The sequence below is a fragment of the Desmodus rotundus genome, chromosome 12, assembly GCF_022682495.2.
Source record: "Desmodus rotundus isolate HL8 chromosome 12, HLdesRot8A.1, whole genome shotgun sequence".
NCBI lineage: Eukaryota > Metazoa > Chordata > Mammalia > Chiroptera > Phyllostomidae > Desmodus > Desmodus rotundus.
This window is the reverse complement of record NC_071398.1, coordinates 42,132,776-42,152,902: the sequence shown is the minus strand read 5'-3', so window position 1 is coordinate 42,152,902 and position 20,127 is coordinate 42,132,776. Positions and strand designations below refer to the sequence as shown.

Genomic DNA, 20,127 nt, shown 5'->3' with positions numbered 1-20,127 from the left:
TTGCTACACCCAAGTGGACAGAGTTGTCTTTTCCAAGTTCTTAAAACCTCTTACCCATTTGTTCAGGACATTGTCACACCTGAATGGCCCAATTTGCTTTTTTTTTTTTCCCCCTTAAGATTTTATTTATTTATTGTCAGAGAGACGGGGAGGGAAAAAGAGATGGAGAGAGACATCCATATCTGAGAGAAACATCAGATAGTTGCCTCACACACTCCTCGCCAGGTACCCAGCCCACATCCCAGGCGGTGTCCAGACTAGGAATAGAACTGGTGACCTTTGGGTTCACATGCCAGTCCTCAACCCACTGAGGCACACCAACCAGGGACACCCCTTTATTTCCCTAGAGAACTTTCACCTGCCCTCCACAACCCTCCTCAGGTGTTGCCTCCAAAGCAGTCAATAATTCCCCAAGGACATTTTATTCATTAAACTTCTGTGTTGCCTGAGAGGTGATGAATTCTTACTCGCCTTCCTATGGCCAGTCCCTCAAACATATGAAGGACAGAATGCACAAAGAATGGAAGAATGAACGAACCCATGACAGGACAAGGAAGGTGTGGTCTAGGTGACAACTGAGGTTCCCAGGTCACGGGACTTGGACAGCAGCAGTTTCATTTTCTCAGCACTTCTGGGCCTCTGACCTTACCTACTGTTCTCAGGCATCTGGAGGATATTCCCGGCCTAACATTACAGACAGCACACATTCCCTGCTGAAGCCCTGCTTGGATGTCTCCTCCCCCTCCCCCGCCTTCCTTCCCACACATTTCTGCTAGCCCTTCTTACCCTGCCTTATGAAACAAAAACGCTGTTTCTATTGGAGACACTTGCAGATTTGAAATGGGAGCATTCTCCCTAAAACACAACTTCTTGAATGAAGTCTGCCCTTATCGAGGTCCACATGTGTTTTCATTGGGCAGACAGCGATCCCAAGTGAGAAATGCAACCTGTCTCTGTGTTTACAGAGTGTCCACCAGCTCAGGTTCAGATGCTGCCATCAGACATTAAGCCCTTTCCTGGGGTGATTTGAAGGGACCCACAGAATCCAGCTGCATCCATGATGGGTCATTTTTACACTATTTTTGGAGCTCTATTTCACACAGGACTATTTGTTGAAGGGGCACAGCATATTGATTTGATACATTTCTTACAAGATGATTGGCACTATAGACTCAGCTAGCATTGCTGTCTCATCTCACAGTTGCTTGTAGTGTTGCAATAATTAAGGTCCAGCCTGTGAGCAAACTGAATGTGTTTAAGTTTGGTCTGTAATCCCTACACCATGCAGCAGGTCTCCAGGACTGACTGACCTAGCAGTCACAAGGTTGTGCCCTCAAATGCCTCTCCCATCTCCCCACTTCCTGGTAACCACCATTACTCTGCTGTTATGCCTTTTTAAAAATTCCACATGAAGAGATGTAAGGTATTCCTCTCTGTTATCTCACGTAACGCACGGCCCTTAGAGTGTTGTTGCAAATGGCAGAATTTCTTTACTTCTCCTGGCTGAAGAGTATCCCATTGTATATAGGAACCACGTCTTGATCCATGACAGACCCTGAGGTCGTTCTCTTTCTTGCCTCCAGTGAACAATGCTGCAGCGAACATGAGGGTGTAGATGTCTCTTTGGGAACATGTTTCCACTTCCTTCAAGTACGCACCCAGAAGTGGGAGCATCATGACATTTTGGAACACTTCAGTGTCCCCCAGGCGGATGCCCTAGATCTGCAGCACTCACAGTCTCACCCGGTTTCTTCAGGGAGCAATCCCACCCCATTGCAATTCATCTCAGCATGAGGGGGGCTGCAACAGCTCAGGCAGAATGTGGGGTCAGCTTAAAGACAGGTTCAGGCACAGCAGGACCTGTGGTGCCGGAATCTCAAAAACAGCAGGAACTTGTCCGACAGCTGAGTTCCCAGTCCAAACTCAGAAAACAGTCACCGGGAGGTGGAGTGCAGCACAGGGAAAGTGGTCAATGATATTGCAGTAACCATGTATGGTGCCGGGTGGGCACGGGTCTTACGAGGGGATCACTTTGTAGGCTACATACGTGCCTAATCACTATGCTGTACACATGAAACTAATATCATATTGCATGTCAACTGAAACTGAAAAATGAAAAGAATTTGAGGAAAACCATGCTACACACACACACACAAACGGCTCAGGGTCAGGCACCTGTTTTTACAAGAGTTCACTAGCAACTACACAACTGCTTTTGAAAACTCCAAAAGCGGCCCTGGCTGGCATGGTTCAGTGGATTGAGTGTTGACCTGCAAACCAAAAGGCCGCCTGTTCAATTCCCATACAGGGCACAGGTGTGGGTTGTGGGCCAGGTCCCCAACAGGGGTGCATGAGAGGCAACAACATATTGATGTCTCTTTCTCTCACTCTCTCTCCCTCCCTGCCCCTGTCCAAAAATAAAATAAAATCTTGAAAATAAAATCCCAAAAGTGCATCTCCATGTGTAGATGGCGTCTGTATTCACGTTGCCTCCCTTTTCCCATAGAGAATTAGCAAAAATCATGACTTGTAGAAACTTGTCTGTTCCTAAAACTCAGAGTTTAAGTTGTGTGTGCACAGGGACCAGGAAGCCAGGGAGCTGTGGCCCTGACACTCTGCACTGCAGCTTTCACTTTGGGGATCCCTCCTGCGTCTGTCAAGTTGTAAGCACGTAAACACTTACATCAGTTGCTCATCATGCATCAAGGTGCAAAAGCAACAAAACACAAAGCCACATTTATAAAAGTCCCTTTTCCTCTGCCTGACAGATGTCACTCAGTTGTTTGGGTGACAGCCACAGATGGAAAGATGGACAGTTACGTGTTTGGTCCCCAGTTGTGGCAGGTGAGGGAGGAAACCAATCAATGTTTCTCTGCCTCTCTTTCTCCCTGTCTTTCCCTTCTCTAGAAATAAAATAAAATCTTTATTCTTCTTAAAAAATTATCTGTTTTTTAGAGGGGCAGGGAGGGAAAATGAGAAGAAGACAATTATCAATGTATGGTTGTCTCTCACACGCCCCCTACTGCAGACCTTGCCCACAACCCAGGCATGTGTCCTAGACTGGGGATCCAACTGGCAACCCTGTGGTGCACAGCCCGGCACTCAGTCCACTGCGCCACACCAGCCAGGGCTCCGTCAATTAAGTTTTAAAGTTTCCGACAAAAATCTGTTCGGTAGTATCAATTTTTATTGCTAATTGAGGTTGGGCTCATTACAATTTTCATATAGTTACCCTATTTTTCATAGCTTTCCGTCTCCCTCGAGTGAGACATTGCTAGGCACCTACTATTGCTTAGGCACTGCTGTGAGGTTATTGTCACAAAGCATGAATAGATTTCGAGCTTCCATGGACCTTATCTTCTCGTACACGTCAATTCTGTGAAATCCGTAACTATACGTTTGCTAAGGTCCTGGTGGTCTTTACTTTTAAGCCCCTCTCATGCATAGAACTTAGAGAGTGTGAAAGTTCATACCAGCCTATAATACTGCTCTGATAGGGTTTCTAGTTGAGCATCTTCTGAAGAACTGTCACATTTTGAAGTCAGCCGGAAACAGGCCACATTCATACAAGGCGGTTTTTTACAATGGAATTCAGAGGACTGTAGAAAACTAAATACACGCTAAATTCTTGACACAAGTTATATGGATAATCTCGGCTGTGTAGGTTTTCTGATGAAAGTTACAAGTCTAAGCTCTGAGGAACACTTTTATCTCACAACCATCAGGTGTGATGAGCTTACCAATTTTATTTACTCTCTAATGAACCTGCAGACAAATTCTTACAAAAGCCCTTACAACAACCAAAATATGTGTATGGTTGCTACCCAGTATGGGTTTCTCGCTATGACCAGCTTGAACTCTTGAAATCTGGCATAACCTTCTACCAGATTTGCTATATTTATAGGGTTTTTCTATATGTGGATCTTCTGATGAGCTTGAAGTACTAAGGTCTAATTGAAGCTCTTACCACACACAGCCCATTTGTAGGGTTTCTCTCCAGTGTGGCCTCACTGATGAAAGTGAAGATGTGAACTCTGACTGAACTTCTTCCCACACAGCTCATTTGTAGGATTTCTCTCCTGTGTGAACTTGCTGATGAACTTTCAGACCTGAACTCCTACTGAAGCTCTTCCCACACACAGCACATTTGTAGGGTTTCTCTCCAGTGTGAACTTGCTGATGAACTTGAAGATGTGAACTCCGACTGAAGCTCTTCCCACACATAACACATTTGTAGGGTGTCTCACCAGTGTGAACTCGCTGATGACCTTGAAGATACGAACTCTGACTGAAGCCCTTCCCACACACAGCACATTTGTAAGGTTTCTCTCCAGTGTGAACTCGCTGATGAACTTGAAGGTATGAACTCCGACTGAAGCTATTCCCACACACAGCACATTTGTAGGGTTTCTCTCCATGTTGGACGCCCTGATGAGCTTGCAGACTTGACATACGAATGAAGCTCATCCCACACAAGTTACATTTATAAGGTTTCTCTCCAGTGTGGATTCGCTGATGAACTTGAAGTCCGGAGTTGTGACTGAACCTCTTCCCACACACAGCACACTTGTAGGGTTTCTCTGCAGTGTGGACTCGCTGATGAACTTGAAGTCCGGAGCTCTGACTGAAGCCCTTCCCACACAGAGCACATTTGTAGGGTTTCTCTCCAGTGTGAACTCTCTGATGAACTTTAAGATCTGAACTCCGAGTGAAGCTCTTTCCACACACAGCGCATTTGTACGGTTTCTCTCCAGTATGGACACGATGATGATCTTGAAGATATGAATGCCTACTGAAGTTCTTCCCACACAGAACACATTTGTAGGGTTTCTCTCCAGTGTGGACTCGCTGATGAACTCGAAGATCTTTACTCCATCTGAAGCTCTTCCCACAGACAGCACATTTGTAGGGTTTCTCTCCAGTGTGGACTCGCTGATGAGCTTGAAGACTGGAAGTCTGACTGAAGTTCTTCCCACACACAGCACATTTGTAAGGTTCCTCCTGTGTATGAACTCGCTGATGATATTGAAGATGTGAACTACGATTGAAGCTCTTCCCACACTCAGCACATTTGTAGGGTTTCTCTCCAGTGTGAACTCGCATGTGAACTTGAAGAGTAGAGGTATAACTGAAGCTCTTCCCACACTCAGCACATTTGTTGATTTTCTGTCCACTGTGGACTCGCTGATGATGTTGAAGCCTGGAGGTCTGACTGAAGCTCTTCCCACATACATCACATTTGTAGGGTTTCTCTCCATGGTGGTTTTGCTGATGAACTTTAAGGTATGAACTCCGACTGAAGCTCTTTCCACACACAGCACATCTGCAGGGTTTCTCTCCAGTGTGGACTCGTTGATGAGCTTGAAGACTAGATGTCTGACAGAAGCTCTTCCCACACATGGCACATTTGTAAGGTTCTTGTCCAGTGTGAACTCGCTGATGATCTTGAAGATATGAACTCCGACTAAAGTTCTTCCCACACACAGCGCATTTGTAGCGTGCTTCTCCCGTGTGGACGCGCTGATGACTGCGAAGACCAGAGTTCTGACTGTAGCTCTTCCCACACAGAGCACATTTGTAGGGTTTCTCTCCAGTGTGGACTCGCTGATGAAGTTGAAGTTTTGAACTCCGACTGAAGCTCTTCCCACACACACCACAATTGTTGATTTTCTCTCCAGTGTGGAACCGCTGATGAGTTTGAAGACTGCACATCCAACTGAAGCTCTTCCCACACACAGTACATTTGTAAGGTTCCCGTCCAGTGTGAACTCGCTGATGATCTTGGAGATATGAACTCCGACTGAAGCTCTTCCCACACACAGCACATTTGTAGCGTTCTTCTCCCGTGTGAACTCGCTGATGACTGTGAAGACTGGAGGTATAATTGAAGCTCTTCCCACACTCAGCACATTTGTAGGGTTTCTCTCCAGTGTGCACTCGATGATGAGCTTGAAGACTGGAGTTCTGACTGAAGCTCTTCCCACACACAGCACATTTGTAGGGTTTCTCTCCAGTGTGGACTCGATGATGAACTTCAAGTTTTGAACTCCGATTGAAGTTCTTTCCACACACAGCACATTTGTAACGTCCTTCTCCTGTGTGGACTCGCTGATGAGATTGAAGACTGGAGGTCTGACTGAAGCTCTTCCCACACACAGTGCAATTGTAAGGTTCCTGTCTAGTGTGAAGTCGCTGGTGAGACTGAAGATACGAAATATGGCTGATGCTTTCCCCATACAGGGCATATATTAAGTGTTTTTCTCCAGTGTGGACTTGCTGATAAATTTGCTGATGGGAACTATGACTGAAATCCTCAACACTCCCATCACTCCTTTTGCTTTTTTCTTCTGTGTAAACACTTTGACGAGTGCAAAGCTCAGAGCTATAACTTTCACCTTCCCAAAACTCACTACATGTATGAGGTTTTGCTTCAAGGTGCAATTCCTGATGAAGCTCAAGTCTGGGGCTAAGGCTGAAGCCGTTTCCAGTTTTGGTAGAGATGTGCTCTTCTGAGTGGATTTCATTATGCTGGAATGATTGCTTCAGGAAGCCTTTCAGACAATTCTTGTGGCTATAAGACGTCTTCCCTTCCCGCATGTCCTGATCATCACTGCAGAGACCAGAGGTCCTTCTCCTGACACAGTGCTCACACTCACACGGTTTACATCTGCTGTGACCCTGTTGACACCTACTCTGATCATTCTGTGTCTCTCTCAGATACACTTTCGTCTGGCAAGTCTGGATGGTCTTCAAGGGGAACTCTCCCTTTCTTATACTATTGAAATTTTGAACTTCCCTGGGAAGCTTTATTACATATTTCTCACCTTTGAAAACCTCAGTAGATTCTTCTGCATACAACTGACAGATGGAATCACCTTGTTTTGGCAAATCCGACTTCATGCCTCGCAGGTTTATTATCAAGCCTTGATTTCTGGTTAACTTCCTCAGAAGTTGGTCCCATATGTGCCAGCACGCAAGGTCTTCATGTAAAAGGTACCATGATGCAACTTCTTGAAGACTCTCTATCTCATTTTGGTTCCAGTGTCCTGGAAAGATAAGGAGAACACAAACATGAAAACAAGGACGAGCAAATGTCTGCTCAGACATAAAAAATATTTCCCAGGTCAACCACACTGGGAGGCCTTATTCAAAGAGCTTGGCTTTCACCACAGGCTTTCTCATGCCTAAGGAAACAAAGAGTGATGTGTAGGCTCCTGTCCACTAAGTGTTAAGGTGACTCGTTTCGAACTATACCAAGACTTATTATGTATGAGGTCAAAACAAGAAGTAAATGGTTACAGAGCAGATGACGTTCTCTGCAAAATGGTGAACATTCTAAGTGGAAAAAACTAGAAAACTTGTAGACAAGACTGACACATCATATGGGAGTAAAATGTCCCATGACAATTGCTACTGCTTAGTTTGGCTGAAAGTTCTCATGAAGATCAATGACTACCACCATACTCCAGGTTTTGTACGCTACACGTGCATTTCTGCATATAAAGTGATGCTGTGGTAACCAGCATACAGGATGGCCCCCAATGATCCTGCCTGCTGATGTCCATATGGTATCAAATGCCTTCCCGCAATGTATCCTGATTAGTCTGTGAAGTCACCAGAACATGGCAAAGGTGCCCTTGCTGGGTGGCTCAGTTGGTTGCAGCATCATCCCATACACCAAAAGGCTGAGGGTTCGATCCCCAGTCAGGGCACATAATGGAGGCAACACAACGATGTTTCTCTCTCTCCCCAAAATCAATAAACATATCCTCTTGGGAGGACTTTAAAAATCTGCACAAGTGAGAGTGCATCACTTCAAGGTTAGGTCAAAAAGACACTGTGGTTTCTGCCTTCCACTCTCTTGGGTGGAAGAAACCAGCTGCCATGCCATGCTTTGAGGACAGCCAAGAAGCCCACAGGACAGGCCCACTGGCCGAGGAACTGAGGCCTTCTGCCAACACCCATGTGAATGGGTGCGTCCTGGAAGCCAATACTTCAGTCCATTTATCCTTCAAAGACATGAAGCTCTAGGGGACTCCTGGACATCAACTTGCTGAGATCCTGATGTACAATCATCCAGCCAAGCTGCCTCCAGATTTCTGACTCACAGAAGTATACACACATGCTTGTTCTCATAAGCTGCTAAGTTTAAGAGTAGTTTCTTATACAGGTAGAAATAGCTGCTGAAAGTACCATAAAAATTAGAATTAGGGTAGGCGTTCAATACATTGGTAACAATGTTCTGAAATAATTCTTCAGTCACACTGGCTTTTTCCTCCAGTTGTGGGCTGTCTACAGGAGGAGTGAAGACAGTGACACCCACCTAGCACCCTTCCTTGTGAGCATTTGCTTACAGGACTCCGGGACGGAGAGGAAACCCTGTACTGTGAGCATCTGTGCAGTGTACAAGGCTGCAAGGATACTCATCACGGGCGAAGCAGGGCAACTACATGGACATACAAACCACAGAATCTGGGGCTGTTCTGATGTTGCCAAAAAAACTTTTAATAAGGGAGATGTAGGTACAATATGCTGTAAGATTTGTTCAGTTTTCTGATGGGTCTGAGTTATAGAGGTACGTCCATTAGTCACAACTCATCAAATGCCATGCTTGACATGTGCGTCTGTAATCATCACCGCAATAAAAAGAACTGACCAATAAAGCCGTTTCAAACTCCTGGAAGGTTTGCTGCACTTTTTTGTATATATTTCTATAAAAAGGTGGTCCAGAAATCCAAAATAAAAGATTTATTTTCCAGAAGACAGAGCAGCCCTGGTGGGGGTAATTCAGTACGCTACAGTGTTGACCCAATATGAAGGTTGAGGGTTCAATCCACAGTGAGGGCACATTCAAGAATCAACCAACAAATGCAGACATAAGTGGAAAGACAAAAGGGCAGACAAAACTTTCCCCCACAATTCACAACAGGCAGAGCCTCAGCTAGATTTTCCTGGGCTTTCTGTCTGATTTAGCTCTTCATTCTTGGTACTTATATCCATAGTGGTGACTATAATGAGTGCATTTTAGGCTGCGTTCACCTGAGGATGTACAAAGTAAAGACAAATGTAGGAAGAAGAGAGAGGAGAAAGGTATAATGAGGGAAGCGAAGGGAAGAGAAAGCAAGCTAGCAGGGAGGATGTAACTGTGTAAATGGATGGGGAAGAGCTCACAACAGCAACACAGAGACCACTGGTTAGGACAAGCTGTGAAGGAGCCCTCTCCCCAACATTCAAATGGAACCACCTCCCCATCCATGCATCCACTAATTCACTCTTTCATCAAACAAGCGGTGAATGAACATACCCTCTGCATTAAGTCTCTCAGAGGCACCTGGTATACAGCAATAAAGAAAACAGATAAAGCCCTTGCTCGTCCAATGTCACACTGTAACGGGGAGAGAGGCCATAAACAAGTAAAGAAAATATAACCCATTAGCATATCAGCTGGAAATGAAGGATGAGGTAGAAAACAAGGCAGAGGAGGGCGCTGGAGTTTTTAAGCAACTGGTCAGAGCAGGCCTCTGTCACGAGATGACATCAGACCAGACATGGGTGTCACGGGAGCCAGGACACACAACGAAGAATATGGATGAGCAAGCAAGAGGCCATGAGGCAGAGGCACAGTTGGAAGGTCAGAAACACACAAAGTAGCTACATAGTGTCCCAGGAAGGCTGAGGACAGGAAATCCACCCAGAGAGGGCAAGGGTGGCCAGATTGGGCAGGACCCTGGGGGCCACATGAAGGATGCTGGACTGTATGAGTGGCACGGGACATCCTGCAAGGGCAAACAGAGAAGTGACCCGACCTGCGTGGTGTTGGAGAACAGACTACAGGAAGGTACTCGTACAAGCAGAAGGCAGTGAGAAGCTGTTGTGATTAAGTGGAGTCATGAACGCTGGAGGCTTGGGCCACGGCGGCCACCAGAAGGATGGCACCTGGGCTGTGCCCTGGGAGGACTTAGAGCTGCCTGCTTCTCCACTGAACACCCACCTCCTTGGGGTCTGTCTCTGCCATCTACAGCTTCTCCTCTCTCCCCAAGTATAATATCTTATCCAATTTGAAGGACTGATATCCTGTGAAAAATAAATGCTGGATACATTAAAAAATATTTGAATTGCATTACTACAACCCTCATTTGCTCTAAGGAGTCTTTCTCCAAATTCTGACTGCGACCTACTGTTATAAATACAACAGGTGATCAAATGAGCTTCCTTTACTTATTTCTTCACGACTTTGGTTGCACAGAATGTACTTCCGACAAGGAAATTTACCATATTTTATTCCATACAATAATGATGTCACTTACCTACCGATTTTAACATCAAGACATTGCAACTGCAATGAGGAAAAAACAGAAAAAGGTATAGACAACACATCCAATAGGAATTAGGAAATGTACCCCTCCAGGATCTGGGACACATTTCAAGAGTCCCAAACTCTTCCACATTTGAAATCAAAATACTCCTGGGAACGACACTGAGGATGGTGGCGCAGGGAAACACACATCGCCTCGTACAAGCACATCTAAGTTCCAACTAAATCATGAAACAACCATTATCAAAATCATCAGAAATTGGGTTGAACGGAAGACTGACTGACAACTACAAAATTAAAGAAACCACACCATGCAGACTAGTAGAAGCAGCGGAGACCTGAAAAGGGCTGATGCCACATGCACATGTGACGGATGAATTTATCAGGAGTGCTGTAATGGGAGTAAGGATTCCCACTCCCACACTAGGCGCCCCTGTCCTGGGTTCCAGTGCCAGAAGATAACTCTCCATAACTTTTAGTTGGAAAAACCATCAGGGAGTGAGCTGATAGAAAACTGCTGAAGCCCCAAGGAGCTCCTCCTGAAGACCCACACATTACCTTACCCAGACTAATTCCCTCTGAGATCCAGCACTGGGGTAGCAGCCTGAAAGGCACCCGTGGAATACAGGGACAAAATGAAGTGTCTGGCATCACGGCAAGAGCTGGGGAACAGCTTTTATCCAGACAGAAAGGTTGGCAGAGCCACAGAGCCTGCAGGCAGGTGGTGTATCTGGGACTCCACCGACCTGACTGACATTGTTCCCGGCACTAGAGATCCCCAGAGCCTCCCTCCCACCCAACTTATACCTGTTAAGAGTATCTCTTTCATGTGAATGGCTGGTCTTGGGTCATGCTTCACAGCTGCCTATATCCTTTCAGACAAGCAACTACTAGCTTCACTGAGTCCTCAGGCACAGCAGCAGCCAGCCTAAATTCACAGCTTGGCTTTGCCTGGGAGTCTCCAAGCCCAGCACAACTAGCAGCCATCTCACCATGCTCTCTAGCTCAGGCAGGATGGCCCTAGGCAAAACACAGGTGGGGACTGAACTTGGCCACCACTAGCTGGGAAACAGTGCACAGCTATAGACCATGTGGGAGTACCAACATCCTGCCCCAACATTGCTGGTACTCCAGGGAGTGCAGACATTGGTGGTCAGTGGTCATTGCAAATCCTTGCAGCTGACTGCCCTGGGTAAATCCCTGCCACTGACTCGCAATAGCAATCAAAGCTCAACTATAAGAGAAGGGTATACTCAGCCCACGTGAAGAGTCCATCTCACGTAGCTACTTTGGGTGATCGGGGGCCGTGCCACCCTAAAGGACTCTAAAGGACACCAACTACATTAGTCACTAATACTAGGATAAGGAGTCACAGCATCTCTACCTAATACATAGAAACAAACACAGGGAGGCTGCCAAAATGAGCAAAGAAACAAGGCCCAAATGAACAAACACGTCAAAACTCCACAAAAAGAACTAAACAAAATGGAGATAAGCAATCTCCCAGATGCAGGGTTCAAAACATTGGTTAGAAGGATGCTGAAGAAATGTAGTGAGGACCTCAAACGCATAAAAAAGACCCAGGCAGAAACAAGTGATACATGAATTGAAACAAAGAATTGACAGGGTAACAACAATAGAGTGGATGAAGCTGAGAATCAGGTCAGTGATTTGGAACATAAGGAAGCAAAACACAACCAATCAGAACAAGGTGAGAAAGGTACCCCCCAAAATGAGAATAGCTTAAGGAGCCTCTAGGCAAATTCAAGTGTTCCAACATTTGCATCACAGGGGTGCCAGAAGGAGAAGAGAAAGAGCAAGAAATTGGAAATCTATTTGGAAAAAAAAATGAAAGAAAATTTCCCTGATTTTGTGAAGGAAATAGACACGCAAGTCCAGGAAACAGACAGACTGCTAAACAAGATGAGAGTGAAGAGGCCCAACGGAGACACATCTGATATTAAAACACCAAAGGTGAAAGATAAAGAGAGATTCTTAAAAGCAGCAAGAGAAAAGCAGTTAAGTGACCTACAGGGGAGTTCCCACAAGACTGTCAGCTGTTTTCTCAAAAGAAACTTTGCAGGCTACAAGGGACTGGCAAGAAATATTCAAAGTCATGAAAAGCAAGGAAATATAGCCAAGATTGCTCTACCCAGCGAAGATGTCATTTAGAAATGACGGGCAGAGAAAGGGCTTCCCAGAGAAGAAGAAATTAAAGGAGTTCATTATCACCAAGCCATTATTATATGAAAAGTCAAGTGGACTTAAGGAAAAGAAGATCAAAACGATGAACAATGAATAGGCAAAAAATATGTCTCTATCCGTAATTGAATCTAAAAAACAAATTAAGTGGCCCTGGCTGGTATGGCTTCATGGATTGAGTGCCAGCATGCCAATCAGGGGGTCACCAGTTCAATTCCTGGTCTGGAGCACATGCTTGGATTACTGGCCGGGTACCCATTATGGGAGTGCAAATAGGTAGTTACAGAATAGCCGTGGGGATGTAAAGTTCAGTATAGGAAAGGAGTACCAAAGAACATTTATGGATGACCCATGGACAATGGTATGGGTTAGTCTAAGAGAATGGGGGCTGCTGTGTGGAGAGGAGAAGGGGGGGCCAACTGGGACAACTGAAATAGCACAATCAATAAAATATAATTAAAAAGTAAATAATATAAATTCTCTTGTGAGCTGACATTCAGTTAGAGAGGGCGCCTGTCCTCACCCACAGAGACCAGGTTCCTGAGGTTCTCCAGGGTCACGTCTCGGTACAGCATCCTTTGGGAAGGTTCCAGCAAACCCAGCTCCTCCTCTGTGAAGATCACAGCCACATCCTTGAACGTCACGACCTCCTACAACACCAAACACAGTCAACCTCAATCTCGCAACCAGCCTCCCCTGGGATAAGGGCAGCACTGAGTGGGCAGGGAGCATGGACGGGAAGTTACTCTGGACTCTGAGGGCCTTGGGTCTCCCTCATGTAGTGTCCTCCTGTTCTCAATACAGCGTGTCAATTTCGTACATTAATATCCCAGAGTCCCATCAAAATATGTGCAATTAAAAAATAATTCCTGGTAACTTCACTTGGTGTCATTTGTGGGTATTCCTACAGGAAGCACCATGGAACTGTAACTCTTGAATTACGGGGGCTATACACTCTCCATGCTGATTAATAGTACCAAACTGTTCCACAATCGTTAGGGCAATCCACTCCCAACAGGGTCCACTAGTTTGTATCCTTCCTTTCTCACTCATGCATTCACTCAGCCTGGGTACTGTCTCTGTTAAAATTTGACAAACCCGTAAGTCACCCCTCCTGAGGAGCTATGACATTGGCCCTCTGTGCTCTCCAGGCACATGCCACCTATCTGTGTCACTATTTATGACAGCATTCTAAGTGTCAAGGTGTACAGATTTCCATGCCAGAATACTTTAGTTTAAATCCCAAAGCTGCACATCCCCTCCAACTTCCCTGATCTTACACCAACACACTTTCATCTATTTCCTCATCTGTGGTACGCTGCTCATAGCAGACAATTCTTATACATCCAACTGAATAAATAGATATGAAGTTCCTATAACTGTGCTGTCCAATTCAGAAGCCAGTACGCACATGTGGCTATGGAAATATAAGGTTAAGATTACATACAATTAAAAATCCCCACCCACGGTTGTAGTAGAAAACTTCAAATGGTGCAGAGCCACACGTGGCCTGTGGCTCCCACTTGGACAGCACAGGACAGAACCTGTCAGTCACTGCAGAAGTTCTGCTGCACAGCGATGTCCCAGTGTCTGCACACCTGGCACATAGGAGGTGCTCGATGATGTCAGCTTTTCTTAATGTGCCTGGTACGGAAAGGGTAGGATTACATTTGTATATGAACTTAGTCACCTCTACTTTCCTTTCATGTTTGCATGATACGCCTTTTTCCCTCTTGGTATTTTCAACCTTCTTACATCATTATATTTAAAGTGAGTTTCTTATAACATATTGTTGGGTCATTTCATTTTTATCTTCACCTGAGGACACTTTATCCATTGCTTTGAGAGAGAGAGGGAGGGAGGGGGAGAAAGAGAAACATCAATGGGAGACTGAAACATTGACCAGTTGTACAGCCTCCTGACGCACACTGACTTGGGACTGTACTGACAACCTAAGTACATGCCCTGACCACGAATCAAACCCGCAACCTTGCGGTGCAGGACAATGCTCCAACCAAGCCACACTGGCCAGTGTAAGTTGGGTCATATTTGTTTAATCATAGTTCCAATCCCTGTATTTTAATGGGCATATTTAGGCCTTTACATTTAATGAATTACTTATGTTAGGACTGGAGTCTGCCAATTTATGTTTTCTACATTAGTTTTACTCTATTTTGCTGTATGTTACTTGGCCATTTTTAAAATTGCATTTTCATTTATTTATAGTGTGTTACAGGATACCTTTATAGTTTTCGTGGTTAGTATATGTATTACATTCCTTACACATAACTTAAGTCTATTGTTGTTACGTTACCAGTTCAAATGAAAAGTAGAAACCTTACTTCTCTTTAAGCGTCTTTACCCAACCCCACTTATAACTGTCTTTAATGCAACAGATTAACATCTCTCACATCGATGTTTCTCTCCTCTTTCTCTGTCCATTCCCCTCCAAAATAAATAAAAACACAGAAAAATTATATATCAGAAAATGGTATGATTTTTACTTCATTCCTTTAGCTATTCTTTTACCACAAGTCTGCTTGTGACAAATACACCTCATTTCCTTCATGTATAAACGTCCTGATTCCCCTTTAATCCCAAAGGATATTCTTACTGGACAGGGAATTCTGAGTTGAAAGTGCTTTTCTTTCAGCACTTGAAAAATAGTCTACACCATTCTGACAAGAAACTCAATGTCCTTTGAATTGTTTTTCCCTTACTGCTTTTAAGATTTTCTCCTTCCTGTTAGTTTTCAGAAGTTTAACTGTAAAATGTCTTGGTGTGATCACTTGGGTTTCCTCCACCCGGAGTTCACTTAGTTTCATGAATCTGTAGGTTTCTTTCTCTTCCACGTCAGGGAAATGTCCCACCCTTTACTCCTCTCCTTCTGGGACCCACATACCAGGAATATTAGATCCTCTGTTACAGTCCCATGGATCCCTGAGGTCCTGATTACTTTTTCTCAGTCTGTTTTTCTATTTGATTCATATGAAATCATTTCTATTAGTCTGTCCTCAAGGTCTGTCCTCTTTCCCTTCACTCTGCCGTTCAGTCATTGTTTCAGTATTTTAAATTTCATTTACTATATTTTTCAGTTCTAAAATTTCCATTAGGTTCTACTTTATATTTTCTATTTCTTTCCTAGGATTTTGTTTTTCATTTCCTGTAAGTGCTTCACGAAATACTTTTATAATAGGTGTTTTAAAATCCTTCTCAGATGCCCTTGCTGGGTGGCTGAGCTGATTGGTGTGTCCTCTCATAAACCAAAAGGTTGTAGGTTCGATCCCCCATCCGGGCACATACAGGAGGCAACAGGAAACAGATCAGTGTTTCTTTCTCCTTCTCTCTGTCCCCCCACCTTTGTCCCTTTCCTTCTCTAAAATCAATAAAACCAGGGCTCAGGTGAGGACTGAACATAATTTAGAAATGTCCTAGCTGGTGTGGCTCAGTGGGTGGAGTGCCTGCCTGTGAACGTAAGCTGGCTGGTTCCATTTCTGGTGAGGACGCATGTCTGTGTTGCCAGCTGGGTCCCTGGTTGAGGGCATGCAAGGGGCAACCACACGCTGACGTTTCTCTTGCACATCGATGTTCCTCTCCCTCTCATTCCCTCTCCCCCCTCTCTAAAAAACAACAACAACAACAATAATAAAATAATGAAAGACAATAAAATAGTAAGTAAAATAAATCCTTTTCAGAAGGATGAACCTGAAGACATTATGCTAAGTGAAATGAGCCAGTCACAAAACGATTAGCTATGTAATTCCATGTATATGAGGCACCTAGAATAGTCAAGCACATAGGGACAGAAAGTGAAAAGATGGTTGCCAGACACGAGAGAGAGGGGGGAATAGAAGTTACAGTGTGATGGGCACAGACTTTCAGTTCCAGAAGCTGAAAAGAGTTCAGGACATGTGGTGATGACTCATACATTGGGAATGGACTGAATGACATTGAATGGTACATTTCAAAGCAATTTAAGTGCTACATTTCAAGTTCTGTAGATGTCACAACATTAACAAAATGCCTATCAGATAACAAGCATCTATGTCACCTCACGGTTCCTGCCTTGTCCCTCTCTGTGGCCTCCTATTCTGGCAGACGGTTTGGGGCTATCCTAACAATTCAATTTCTTGTTTTAAAGATTTTATTTATTTATTTTAAGAGAGAGGGGAGCGAGGAAGAAATAGAAAGAGAGAAACATCAATGTGTGGTTGCCTCTCACAGGCCCCCTATGGGGCCCTGGCCTGCAACCCAGGCACGTGCCCTGACTGGGAACAGAACCAGCAACACTGGTCTGCAGGCCGGCACTCAGTCCACTGAGCCACACCAGCCAGCGCTCGCAGCCCAGGTTTACAATGGGCAAATGACTTCAACAAGCTTCACAGCATATACAGATGGTGAAAGTACACATGAAAAAGTATTCAATGTCATTTCTAATGAGGGAAATACAAACTATAAACACAGTGAGATGTCATTTCCTTAGAGCTGATGGAAAAAAAAAGATCTCCATCAAACAATCCAAAGGTGTGGAGCAAGTAAAACTCTCAGATGCTGTGCGGGCTGTGAAATGGCACCACCCCTTTGGACAGCTGTTTGCATTTCTCTACCCCACAAGCTGAGTCATTTCACCCCCAGATGTTTACCCAAGCGACATGCAAACAGACGTCCACAACACCTGTACAAGAACGCTCCTCACAGGACTTTTACGCACAACAGTCAAAAGCTGTAAGACGACCCAAACATCCCTCAAAAGGAGAATAACCTTCCTCAACACAGCTATCATGTATTCATAAAATGGAATACAACTCAACAACGAAAAGGGACAACAGACTGATACACACAAGGTAGATGGATCTTGAAAACACTGGGCCGAGTGAGAGAAGACAGCTCCACGATCACATACTATACAAATACGTTACTTATATTTAATTTGAAAACAAGTCAAGTAGTCATGTGATGACAGATCAAAACAGCAGATGCCTACCAGGAGTAGGAAACTGACTTGACAGACACACAAGAGAACTTCCAGGGGTAATAGAATGTTCTATTTCTTGTGTTGGGTGGTGGGCTAATGTCATTATTCAACTTTTAAAACAGGGTATACCACCAGCACTGACTTTACAACTATGATCTGTAATTTTAGTATGTAAATTATATTTCATCTTTAATGGTCATGCAAAAGTTTCACGAATCAAAACAAAATTTATTCACAGGCACACCGGTGCATATGGGTCTTCGTACCTGCTGAACGTTTCACAAAAACTAGAAACCCTCTGAGACAATATGTGGTTGTGGAAACATGGGCCCCACCCCAAGCTCCACCCCCACCTCCCACCCTGTGGAACACAGTGAAGGTCATGTGTAAATGAACTGTGAGACCTGGGAGCCTGGCCAACTCTTTGGCCAAGAAACTGTTTTTGGATGTGGCGGAAGACCATAAACAACCTCAGAGGAAACAGCCAGCGCCCTGATCTCACACAGCTTGCATGCAAGCAACCTGCACACCCTGTCTGCCTTGTTTTCTGTCCTCTGTATAGCCCTGTGCTGGGAAAGCCTGGGCTGAGGGAATTTCACCAGCCTGCCAGATGTGCTCTTCAAGTCCTAATAAACCCTTGTCTTTCACAGGCAGTCCTACAGGTTTGTTCTTTGCACTGGGCAAGCAATTCGCCTCACTAAGTACTTAAAAGAATGCGGAATCACAAAAAACTGAAGTGATAATACTAAGTGCAAAAAAAGAGTTTGAGAAGTGTGAATATACTCTGGTTGTAAGTATATGAAATATAATACAGGGAAAACACCTAAGGGGTACAATAATGTGGCTTGCAGAACTTTTCTGATACCTAGGAATTTCTGCACTAGTAATTGTGAAATGAAGATGATAAAAATAAAATGAAAACTAAAAACAAAACTTAAAGACAAAAACAAAAGCAGCACCCCTACAAAAGCTAGTAAAAGGCACGTAAGAAACACCTGTTTTTTATCCTTCTCATGGAAGAGAAAAAAGATGTGTCTAATCTTTGAGAACAGATTTTAAGAGGTAAAAATCAGAAAAAGTTATTAGTACAACTGTAATAGAACAAACAACAAAAAATATATAAAAATCAAAACTCAACTCACCTGCAACTTGTTCATTTTCTCTTGCTCCTTCTGAGTAAGTCCAAGAGTCCTGGGGACACAGGAGTGGTAAAAGACAGAGAGGACATGAGACATAGGCCGTGGCACACACAGCTGCTCTGTGTGAATTTTGAAAAGTCCCGCGCCCGGTCACTTTGGCTAGGTGGTTGGGCGTCGTCCAAACCAACAGGTTACAGGTTTGATCCCCAGTCAGGGCATATACCTGGGCTGCAGGTGAGGGGGCCCCACAGGATCCATGTTTCTTTTCTCTCGCACATCAATGTTTCTCTCCCTCTCTCTCTTCCTCCCTTCCCCTCTCTGTGAAAATAAATAAAATCTTAAAAAAAAAAAAAAAACCCGGACGAAAAAGAATCACACACTACCAACCAGCTGGAGGCAGACTCTGGCTCACCTGTCTGGTGACATTACAACTCACTCCACTGTAGACAGGACACACAGAGAAATTAAATAACTCTACAAACACAGTATCACTGCCCGGCTTCTGCGGCTCAGCGGATCCAGTGCTGCCCAGCAACACAAAGGGTGTCCGCTTCCCAGTCAGAGCGCGAGCCTGGGTTGCGTGCCAGGTATCCCTTGAGGGGGCGCTGCAGAGGCAACCATACGCGGAGGTTTCCGTGCCTTTGTCCCTCCCTTCCCCTCTCTAAATATAAATTAATTGATTCTTAAAAAAAGGAAAAGAAAAGATTATATCACTACATGCCGGAAGGCGTAGCAACCCAAGAGAACTCCAGCACCGACAGACCCTCGAACCTGGAACCGTGACCCTCGCCCGCCCCCAACTCCACGAGCCGACCGAACGCAAAGATGTGTCCGCCTTTCTCCTCCCCGGGGAGCGGACCGCACCTGCGGGCCCCGCCCCCAGGCACGGTAGGAGGAGACCGGGGTCCACACCCACTCACTTCCTAGGAGATAGTGAACACTCACGCGCCTCGCCCTCCTGCAGGAAAAAGCTGGGACTCCACACCGCTCAGGGACCCCGCGCTTACAATCGCGACCGGAACAAGGGCTCCAGCTCCCCTGCCCACAGCGGAAGTGGCTCTACCAGCGGGCCGAGTCTGGACTACACTTCCCAGAAGCCTCCACAGGGTAGCGATTACTTTGGTTTGCCACTTTCAAAAGAAATATGTAATGGTTCCGTTTGGTCCTCAGACACTATTAGCACGTGGCCTCCCCTATAGGGAAGTGTTCCATGCGTGGAAAATGTAGCCCAGCTCCCACTCGGAAAAGCCAGTGGGAGCGAGGTCCGGCTGGCAGGATCCACAATCACAGACAGGTTCTCTCCTTGGGAATCAGGTCTGCACTGTACCTAGGCTGCTATGAGACTTGCTTTTGCTAAAACTCCCTCACCCTGGATTGAGGCAGCTAGTGTTTACTGAGTATATGTAACTTCCTGAAGCCTGTGGTAAACCTCCCAAGAATGTAGTGAAACCAGTTCAACCACTTTCCCCCTTGAGCTGTAACATCCTTCTCTGAAG

General features: G+C 45.0%; 1 protein-coding gene across 11 annotated transcripts; it reads right to left on the bottom strand.

Annotated features, from left to right (window-relative positions):
* Nucleotides 1-1,465: 1,465 nt before the first annotated feature.
* On the bottom strand, nt 1,466-19,922 carry LOC112312824 (zinc finger protein 585A). Of its 11 annotated transcripts, XM_071219804.1 has the most exons (6): nt 19,577-19,637; nt 19,044-19,071; nt 18,855-18,949; nt 18,635-18,683; nt 13,041-13,167; nt 1,466-7,046 (listed from the first exon to the last, which is right to left on the bottom strand). In XM_071219804.1, the coding sequence occupies exons 3-6, from the start codon at nt 18,887-18,889 to the stop codon at nt 4,060-4,062; spliced, it is 3,198 nt and encodes a 1,065-aa protein (XP_071075905.1). In that variant the 5' UTR covers nt 18,890-18,949; nt 19,044-19,071; nt 19,577-19,637; the 3' UTR covers nt 1,466-4,059. The 11 variants fall into 11 exon arrangements, with proteins under 11 accessions (XP_071075905.1, XP_053770412.1, XP_071075901.1 ...); XM_053914437.1 differs by lacking the exon at nt 19,044-19,071 and having other exon boundaries at nt 19,577-19,922; XM_071219800.1 differs by lacking the exons at nt 19,044-19,071; nt 19,577-19,637 and adding an exon at nt 19,639-19,922.
* Between the last annotated feature and the right edge of the window lie 205 nt (nt 19,923-20,127).